The following is a 10,135-nucleotide window of genomic DNA, read 5'->3' on the forward strand; positions in this document are numbered from 1 at the left end:
AGCTGTACCTGAAGAACATCGACGAGTTCGTCACCGACCAGAACCGCGTCGTGAGTCCCGCGGCGCCCGTTCCTTTCTCTGCCCCTTCCTTCTCCTCCCTCCTCCTTCCCCCCTTCCTTCTCTGCCCCCTCTTCCTCCTCCTTCCACCCCTTCCTCCTTTCCCACCCTCTTCCTTCCGCTGCCCCCTTTCCTTTCCTCCTCTTTCCTTCTCTTCTCTATTCTTCCCCTTTCTTTCTCTCTCCTTCCCTTTTCTTCTCCCCTCCTTCCTCCTTCATCTCCCATTTCCTCTTTCTTCTCCCCTCTCTTCCTCCTCTCCCCCTGTTCCTCCTCCTCTCTTCCCCCCTTCCTTAACTGTTTTGAAGGCAGTTCAGAAAGCTGATGGTTTTTTCTGCGTGGGTCTGTTCCTTTCAAATTTTATTTTTAAAAAATTTATTTGGAAAGAAAATTAAATTAAATTAAAATAAAATAGGTTTTGCCTAGCAAATGGTGCAGCAAAGGTGGTGCATCTTGTCTGACAAAGTGGTTGTGTGAACATGAGCTGCCTGTGGCTTTGTAGCTTGTTCCAAGAAAAATCTAGAAAAACAACAATTTAATTGTTGTGTTTTACACAACCTGGGGCTTGGTTTAAAAGGGCAGAGCAGGAGGAGAAACAGGTGTCAGAGATGTACCTGGTCAAGATGATACAGCAAGGCAGGGCAGGGCTGTGATTCCAGCCCTAAGATCCCAATGTTTGGCACACTGGTGCAGCTGGAGATCCCCGTGTCCCCGGGACAGGAGCGGGGGGCAGAAGTTGCCCAGCACACCTTTTGGGACAGGTCTCAGGAATTCAGTGTACTCACTGACTCACAGGTGTCCGTGTGCTCTCACTTTTGCCACGGGATTCTTGGAAGGGAGGAGGCTATCTAAAGAATTCAATTGACCAATGAGGCAGAGATGGGAGATTGGTCGAATTGAGAGGCCAAGGTTTTGTTATTGAAGTGGTTTGTTGGGTTTTCCCTTGTTCCAGGTGACGTACAAATGGCTGAGCTACACGCTGGGAGTCCACGTCAACCAGGCCAAACAGTAGGTGTCACTGCATCCCCCAGAGCGCAGTCAATTCCTGTTAATTCCTTGTTAATTCCTGTTTCCATCATCGTGGTGAGCATATTGAAATGATTCCTCAGGAAGTACTTAAAAACCCTGCCTGTCTTCTCAGGCACAGTCAGTTGTGTTACTCCGTGTGCCTGACTGTCTGCCAGGCTTGCTGGGCAATGTGTGAAGGATGAGAAGTCAGCTGCAATTCCCCAAATTTGGCACTAATCTGTAGCCTAGTCTTATATTTTGAAGAATAAAAATGACTGTAACCTCGTCATAGATCAGTGGTGTGAGTGGGAGCTGGAAGCTTGAGGCTCAGCTCAGTCCTAGAAAAAAAAACTGTTCCTGATGGCCCGACGTGTGGATGTGGCTGGGATGGTACATATACACCTGATGATGTACCAAAAAGCCTCCAGTTCCTCTCAGGGGTTTCAGAAATGCCTTTCTGGAGGGGAGACCTTGGAACAAGCTGCCCAGAGGCTGTGGGACCCACTATGAAATGTATTTGCCCTTTGGTTTCTGTAATGGTTGGACTGGGTTCTCCACAGTGGCAGGGGAGGAAGGCTCTCAGGGAGATTAAATGAATCCTGGGGAAAATAACTGTGCTTGTGTGGCAAGTTTCCATGTCAGGCTGGCTTTGCTCTTTGTTTGACGTGGGCTCCATGGGAGGGTGGCCGCAGCTCTTTCCTTCGGTGGTTAACGCTGGTTCCTTTTGTGCAGAATGCTCTATGATTATGTGGAGAGGAAACGGAAGGAGAACTCAGGAGCTCAGCTTCACGTCACCTACTTAGTAGCAGGAAACCTCCTCCAGAACGGACATGTTGTGAGTGTTTCACTTCTCAGAGTGAACCCTTTGTTGTGGCGCCTCTTCCGCCTTGCGTTGTGATCTTGGGGTCAAAAGCTGGCCTGGCTTTTTCCAGCAGGAGCCACAGTGTGCCAGGGCTTCTGGACAGGTACAAGATAAGGTTCAGTGCCTGTCCCAGCGTGCACACAATGGGCAGGAAAGATCAGTTTGGGAACACAGGACTGAATAACGCACCCAGTTTCTTAACTGATTAACTTAGACCCTGTTACCCCTCATCTCAATCCTCTCGCTGCTGTTGGGCAGCAAAGATTACAAAACCTCATGGAGGGGCCCTTCTGAGATCAACCTATCCACGTCCCAGGATCTGCTGTGGCGTGGAAGTGTCTGACAAGTGTTTGGAGGGAGCCTGGAACTCCTGTAGCATGGAGTAATAACAAATAGAACAGCAAATGTACAGTTGAAGTGGTCTTGTTAATTAAACAGGCTTTCTAATCCTGGTAAACAAAAGAAACATGAATTTATGAACAGTACTTTATATTTAAAGTGCTTCTGATTATTAAGCAGAGGAATTGCTGCTTAATGCATTTTGCTTGTCAGATTTTCAGGAGTGTCAGCTGAAACTTCAGGCAGATACCCCAGAAGTTTTTAAAAGAAGATGAGAAAATTCAGTGTCTGTTCCCCTTTGCCCCCAGTCAAATTTAAGAGCCAAACACTAAATGCCTTTGACATCCCACTAAGTGTTTTCAAATACACAAATATCTCTTACAATATGATCCAGTCTTCTTGTAGGAATAGTAAATCTCAGGGTGTCCTGGCTTTTAGTTGTAGATTGGAAAAGAACCCAACAAACCTTTTTTTTTTGTTCTCCTGAATAATAAATGGGTTCACATGCATGGAATATTGTCTTTCAGTCTCCAGATCTGTCTGAAATGGAAGGTAATTATTTATTGCATTAGTTCTGTATGATGGAATATATGTATTTAAAGTGGCACAAGTAGTGTCACATTTACAGCCCAAGTTTAACAGGTTTTTCCCTGATTTCTTTGGAAATAACGAGTCTCTTGGCTCATTAGGACTGGCCAGGGGATTGTCAACCTGTACTATTATATTTGATGTATTTGAAACAACCAGGTGACTTCTGACGTAGGAACCCATAATTATTTTTTAACTCTTGTCTTAGCAGCTTGTGTATTTCTAAAATAAGATTACAGTATCACTGCTTGGCTTGGGTTGGGAAGGACTTCAAAGCTCATCTCCTTCCAATCCCCTGGCACGGGCAGGGAACCTTCCACTAGATCTACCAAGGGGAACTCTAGGAAGGTGACTTTTGTGCCCTGTTATTTTGAGTTGGATGCTGGAGCGTGAGTGCCTGCTCAGAAGGGATCGCTGCGGGTGCAGGGGTGTGGAGCCACGCCAGGGCTAGGGGTGACCCACGGGAGGCTTCAGGTCCCTGGGCTGGGTGGCCCGGGAGGTTTGGGTGGGAAGGGCTGGGAGAGCTGCAGGTCAGCCCTGGCTTGCTGGGAGCCCTGCACTGCTGCCTGCTGGCAGTAGGTGTAGCCGGAATGCTGTGGATCCAGCTGCACACTCCTGAAGGGAGAGGGGATGGAAATCCCTCTGCGGTACTCCTCCTTAAGCACTGCTCCGCTTTCCTTGCTGCTTTCTACAGTGAGGGGCCGAGACTGCCAGGCTTTATTTACCCTCTCACTTGCCTATGTTTTCTTGCCACTTAACTCTTTTGTTGCCTAATCAAAGCAACTTTCTAATCCTGGTAAACAAAAGAAATATGAATTTATGAACAGTATTTTATATTTAAAGTGCTTCTGATTATTAAGCAGAGGAATTACTGCTTAATGCATTTTGCTTGTCAGATTTTCAGGGATGTCAGCTGAAACTTCAGGCAGATACCCCAGAGGTTTTTAAAAGAAGATGAGAAAATGAATTCAGTGTCTGTTCCCCTTTGCCCCCAGTCAAATTTAAGAGCCAAACACTAAATGCCTTTGACATCCCGCTAAGTGTTTTCAAATACACAAATATCTCTTACAATATGATCCAGTCTTCTTGTAGGAATAGTAAATCTCAGGGTGTCCTGGCTTTTAGTTGTAGATTGGAAAAGAACCCAACAAACCTTTTTTTTGTTCTCCTGAGTAATAACCTGGTTCATGTACATGAAATACTGTCTTTCAGTCTCCAGATCTGTCTGAAATGGAAGGTAATTATTTACTGCATTAGTTCTGTATAATGGGATGTATTTAATTAAAGCTGCACAGGCAGTGTCATGTTTATAGCCCAAATTTAACGGGATTTTCTCTGATTTCAGACAGGCCTGTGGTATCTGTTGAACACAGGTTTTTAGCCTGTGTTTGGATCCTCCCAGTATTAACCACAGCCTGTTAAATGTCCTGGAGCAGGTAGAGAAGACTGGCCAGAGAGCACTTTTCCAGAAACACCCATTCCTGGCTTTTAAATTAATGCTTAATTTTCACGGTGTTTTGCTTCCCTGGTGCCATGTCTGGGCTACAGATTGCTGTGCTCAAGTGCCCTGGCATTCCAAGTGTGCAGGGGTGCTGTGGGCTCCTGGGGCAGGTCTCCAGCAGCTGCCCGTCCCCTTTGCTTCTGCTGCACAGTTGTTAAAGCTTTGTTTCATCTGCATCTCGCCTCCCACAGTCAGGAGTGGAGGACAGGGGCTTTCTTTAGGGGTATCTGTGCAACTGGAAAGCGGGATGGCAGAGCTTTAAAAGCTAGTGGCTGATGAGTGTTTAAAGGCATTGGCAGTGTTCTGTGCTATAATAATCAGTAGACTTTCTTACTCAATAACTGAAAATAGCAGTCTTGCATACAACCTCGGATTCTAAGATTGCCGTGTGTTTATTTTTTCCAGTGCCACAAGGTTGCAGTAGTGAGGGAGGACAAACTCGAAGGTAAGCAGACCAGGAAAATCGTGTGGCTTTAACCTTTTTCTTTGAAAGAACTGCAAAATGAGCAACGCTCAGAACTTGCCATCTGCACGTAAATGCCCAGCCAGGCTCTTGGGGTCAGGTGTGTACTTTTTGTACCAGCTGTTTCTCAGAATTTGGAGTATCTGAGCCAACAGCTTCAACCTTCAGGCTTGTGATTTGAGTCTGTTTTTTTTTTTTTTAAATTCTGAACGTTTTGTCAGTGATTCCTTTCCACCTCCCTGCCACTGACAGCAGGGAGACAACAATACCCCGGTAGTGTCTCAGAACAATTGTGAGCCTTCAGGTCCTTAGGAATGCTGAAACTGGTAATTCTGGTTATTGGTTCAATGCAATTGCGGCCTTTGCCCTGAGTCCTGGGGGTGCTAAAACATTCTCATGGGACATTTACGTCACTTTTGTGAGTAAAAGGTGAAAAAAACCCCCATTGTAACATTGTTCCTGCACTGTCCATTGTCTCACCATCTTTCCAGCTCTAGTCCTGCTGATGAAATCTTACCCACAGCAATTGAAACACAACTTCAGGCTCTTCATCACTTTCAAATAACATCTTTGGCATTTAAGAACACACTGTGGCATTTGTGACCTTAAGGATCTGTGCTAATGACCTCACTTTGTTTGAAAGACTTGCGTTGTTTTCCTCTTGGAAATCTGAAGTGGATTTCTAGCTCAGGCTGTTTTCCTCGGGGCAGGAGATTGTCAGGCAGTGCAACTACTCTGTGTCGTGTTTGTTGAGTTATGTGTGCTGCGTAACACTCTGTTTTGCTGTGGAGGAAAGGCTTGCTTATGGTTTTTGTATTGGAAGGCAGGCCAAAGGTATGACTTATATTTGGAAGAGGCTGAGATTTGTGATGGGAGTAGGGCTGCATAGTCTAGGACTGGCCCCAAGAAATGATTGCTGTGTGTATTTTTACGGTGCCTAGAAGCTCAGCCTCAGACCAGGACTCTGTGGAAAGAACAATATAAGCAATGAACAAAGAATTCCTGAAAACCAGCCCTTGTCTCAAGGGGGTTGCAGTCTAAGTAGCATAAAAGAGATACAGTTTTGATTCCAGCAGACTGGTGGGGGTGACACTGTGGTGCTGGATACGACGCCAGTGACAGAGAGCAGTTCCAGTGGGGCAGAGCAGTGACCAGCTGCTTTCTGCCTTAGCTCTAGGTACTCACACAGATAATCTGGATCCCAAACACTGGATGTTTTGAAGGTAAACACAGAGAGATCACTCGTAATTCAGTTGTGCAAGAACCAGGAGTGTGTAGTGGAAAACGTGACAGGCTTGTGGAGTCTGCTACCTTGAATTCTTCATTAGTGAGCATTGGGGGAAGGTGCGGTTGGACCTTCTCACATTCAAGTTTTGCTGTCGAGTAGTCTGTCAGTCTCTGCATCCTGAAGGGTGTGCTAACAGAGGGCTGTTTTTCCTTCTTTTTTCCCAGCAATGAAGTCTAAGCTGTCCACAATTGCCAGTGTGCACGTGTACAGCATTCAGAAGGCCCTGCTCAAGGACAGCTCCCCCCTCTACAACACTGACTACGACATCGTCAAAACAAACCTGCAGCACTGCAGCAAGTGAGTCCTGTCTCCCTTTTCCTCTGAAGCACTTCCAGACTGGTGTTGCACTTCAGTGCTTACTGGACAGGCCTGGATTTTTAGAAAGCTAGGAAAAGATATCCTCAAAGTGCTGCCAGAGCAGTGCCCAAAGAGCACGTTGTGTGATGGTGTCGTAAACTGAGCTCACAGTTGGTTCACTTGGTCCTTACCCCAGCAGGGAGACTGTTCCAGTACCTTGCTTGTCTGGTGGCTGGAAACATTTCTCTCTTTTGCAGGCCACACTTAATCATGACCATTTTAATCCAGTTCGCAGCCACACAGGAAGAGAAAATCGAAACAGGCTGATAAAACCATGAGTGATGTGTTCAGCAAAGCATTAACAGGAGTTTGCTTTCTGTTTTGTGAAACTGTGTTTTCATCTTCTGGGCTCATCCACCTCTCTGAAGATGTCTCGCAGGAGCTCCTTCTCCAGGAGCTGGGCTTTGCTCCCTTGCTCAGAATACTCTGTGATCTCTGAGACTTAGGAGAAGCACACAAAACAGCCCAGGCAGCACAAGTGTCCTTTGTGGTGGAACTGGAGCAGAACTGGGAGGGGCTGCAGTCTTCAGGAGTCACTGCCTCCCTCCTGAGCAGCGCCTGGCAGCTGGAGCTTTTCATTTGTGTGCTGTTCCCACCATGACAGCTTCGGCTTGAAGTCATGGGGATGCACAGTGCCATGACCAATCTGGTTTAAAGGGGGATGCCTGAAGCTTGTGTCATAGGAGGAGTGTAGAATTTGAAAGGAAAAACGTAGTTGTATCCAAAGTGTTGACAAGAGAGTGGCAGAGAAAATAGAAGCTGTGTGTTTGGGGCACAAGTGTCACTGCCCTGGAAGGTGCTGGAAAACCCTGCCTCAGTGGAGCCACATGCCCTGCACGTGGCTGCAGTTGCCTTCTTCCTCTCTGTCTGCTCTTAGGCACCCCAGCAGGGTGATACTTGTGCCTTAGGGATACTTGTATCCTTTGGGATTTAAACATCCAGAAGGTCATCTAGATAATCCTGGTTCTGAAACAGCTCTCTGAAGCCTGTGTGTAAATTCAGCTTTGAAGCAGGATTTCCCAAGCAAACTAAGAAAAATGGCAGCTTCTTCGTTTGTGACCTGGCTGAAGTAAATACAAATTGATCACATTCCCTCTCTCTTGTCAGCTGCATGGATTTGCCTTTGACACTTGGGAAAAGATTCCTGTAGGACCTGCAAAAGCCAGAAGTTTAATTATGTGATGCTTGTAGCAAACAGAACCTCCCTGTCAGTCCAGATATTTCACAGCTCTGGGACAAGGATCTTTGTTCTCTTGGGTGTTTCTATGGGACCTGCTTTGCTGTGAGGACAGGGGGGATGGTAGGATGTACTAATTAATAGCAGTTATCAGGGTGTAATGCCTGTTGCCATTGCCAGCTTTCCAAACAGAAGCAGCTCCTTGTTTGCAGAGCATAGGCCAAGTATTGCCTGTTTTTTCAGTGATTATTTAGTGAATTTTGGGTCAAGCCCATAAAGCTATAGTCACACAGCAGCATCAAGGCAAGCTGACTTGGAATGTGGGAAGTTTAGCTGAGCTCTGCTGCATGGTCAGTGTAACTATTGACAATATTTGTGACTTGGAGGGTTGGTGGTGTTTGGAGTAGGAGCACAAGCTGCCCTGAGAGCTGCACTAGCCATGTTAAAAACAGATTGAAAGTATAAAGGAGAGTGGGATTATTTTTCTTCAATGTCTGTTTTCCTTCCTTTAAAGGTTTGAATGTCAAGAGGTTGCTGCTGCAGCCTGGGAATGCTGTGGAGATGGTGTTGTTTTGCTAATACAGATCCTGATGGGAGTAGAAGTGGACTGTGCACGTGAGCAGCTAATGCTGAGGCACAGAAATGAACTGGCAGAAGGAGGCTGCTTTATTTCTTAGGCAAATAAAAATATGCTGTGTAATTCAGTGGGCTGGGAGGCGTGGGCAGGGTGATACTTGTGCCTTAGGGATACTTGTATCCTTTGGGATTTAAACATCCAGAAGGTCATCTAGATAATCCTGGTTCTGAAACAGCTCTCTGAAGCCTGTGTGTAAATTCAGCTTTGAAGCAGGATTTCCCAAGCAAACTAAGAAAAATGGCAGCTTCTTCGTTTGTGACCTGGCTGAAGTAAATACAAATTGATCACATTCCCTCTCTCTTGTCAGCTGCATGGATTTGCCTTTGACACTTGGGAAAAGATTCCTGTAGGACCTGCAAAAGCCAGAAGTTTAATTATGTGATGCTTGTAGCAAACAGAACCTCCCTGTCAGTCCAGATATTTCACAGCTCTGGGACAAGGATCTTTGTTCTCTTGGGTGTTTCTATGGGACCTGCTTTGCTGTGAGGACAGGGGGGATGGTAGGATGTCCTAATTAATAGCAGTTATCAGGGTGTAATGCCTGTTGCCATTGCCAGCTTTCCAAACAGAAGCAGCTCCTTGTTTGCAGAGCATAGGCCAAGTATTGCCTGTTTTTTCAGTGATTATTTAGTGAATTTTGGGTCAAGCCCATAAAGCTATAGTCACACAGCAGCATCAAGGCAAGCTGACTTGGAATGTGGGAAGTTTAGCTGAGCTCTGCTGCATGGTCAGTGTAACTATTGACAATATTTGTGACTTGGAGGGTTGGTGGTGTTTGGAGTAGGAGCACAAGCTGCCCTGAGAGCTGCACTAGCCATGTTAAAAACAGATTGAAAGTATAAAGGAGAGTGGGATTATTTTTCTTCAATGTCTGTTTTCCTTCCTTTAAAGGTTTGAATGTCAAGAGGTTGCTGCTGCAGCCTGGGAATGCTGTGGAGATGGTGTTGTTTTGCTAATACAGATCCTGATGGGAGTAGAAGTGGACTGTGCACGTGAGCAGCTAATGCTGAGGCACAGAAATGAACTGGCAGAAGGAGGCTGCTTTATTTCTTAGGCAAATAAAAATATGCTGTGTAATTCAGTGGGCTGGGAGGCGTGAGCCTGGGCTCTTTTGTGGCATTTCTGTGGGAAATCTGGAAAGCGTCGCCTGTGATTTGCACAGTGGGGAGCAGAGTTCAGCTATTTTTGGGAAGTGCTATTCCTGACTGTCAGTGAATTTTGCTGTAACTGCAAGCACGTCATTTAGTTCTTATATCTCCATATCCCCAAACAATCACGTTTCAGACCATTATAAGCTGAGCTGCCTTCAGTCTCAGCGATTACATGGAAGTGACTTTGTATAGTTAAATCAGAGTGTTACGGATATCTTCTGAGCCATTTCAGTTGTTCAGTTTCAGCTGGGATTTCTTTACCTGGCCAAATGTGTCTACTTGTTGCAGCAGCTGTGGGCTTTGTCAGCATCGGAAAGCTGTAAATGTTTTAGACCCTCACACATCCATACAACTTCTGCCACAGGCTTTGGAGAGCATAACCCATTAGGACTAAAATGCAGCCTGCTCCCTGTCCAGCCTGGGTGTGGAGAAGGCCCTTTTCCCCCCAGGAAAGCTGCACAGCTCGTTTAACATGCAAATGCCGTGGCTCTTGCTGACAGGTTCAGCTGATCTTTTCATCAGAGGTCTCTTGCTCTGTGCCAGCCTTTCTTTCTTGTCCCATGCACAGATTAAATTGCTCCTTTTTCCATAACAGGAGAACGCAGGCCCGGAGCAGCAGCGGCACTGCAGGAGGGGGGAAGGCGAGGTGAACATGGCCGAGTTGAAAGGCTAATGGGATTTTTCACTCCGTCACACAGGTTCAGTGCCAT

At 46.2% G+C, this 10,135-nt stretch overlaps 1 protein-coding gene across 1 annotated transcript in view; it reads left to right on the forward strand.

Moving 5' to 3' along the window:
• POLD3 (DNA polymerase delta 3, accessory subunit) overlaps positions 1 to 10,135 on the forward strand; it is a 26,663-nt gene that overhangs the window by 1,734 nt on the left and 14,794 nt on the right. Inside the window, exons 2-7 of the mRNA XM_017727077.1 lie at positions 3 to 50; positions 1,007 to 1,062; positions 1,795 to 1,897; positions 4,758 to 4,797; positions 6,268 to 6,400; positions 10,124 to 10,135. Coding sequence (XP_017582566.1) covers positions 3 to 50; positions 1,007 to 1,062; positions 1,795 to 1,897; positions 4,758 to 4,797; positions 6,268 to 6,400; positions 10,124 to 10,135 — 392 coding nt within the window. The remainder of the gene's footprint in view (positions 1 to 2; positions 51 to 1,006; positions 1,063 to 1,794; positions 1,898 to 4,757; positions 4,798 to 6,267; positions 6,401 to 10,123) is intronic.

Source organism: Corvus brachyrhynchos, unplaced genomic scaffold, assembly GCF_000691975.1.
Source record: "Corvus brachyrhynchos isolate BGI_N302 unplaced genomic scaffold, ASM69197v1 scaffold412, whole genome shotgun sequence".
Classification (NCBI taxonomy): domain Eukaryota; kingdom Metazoa; phylum Chordata; class Aves; order Passeriformes; family Corvidae; genus Corvus; species Corvus brachyrhynchos.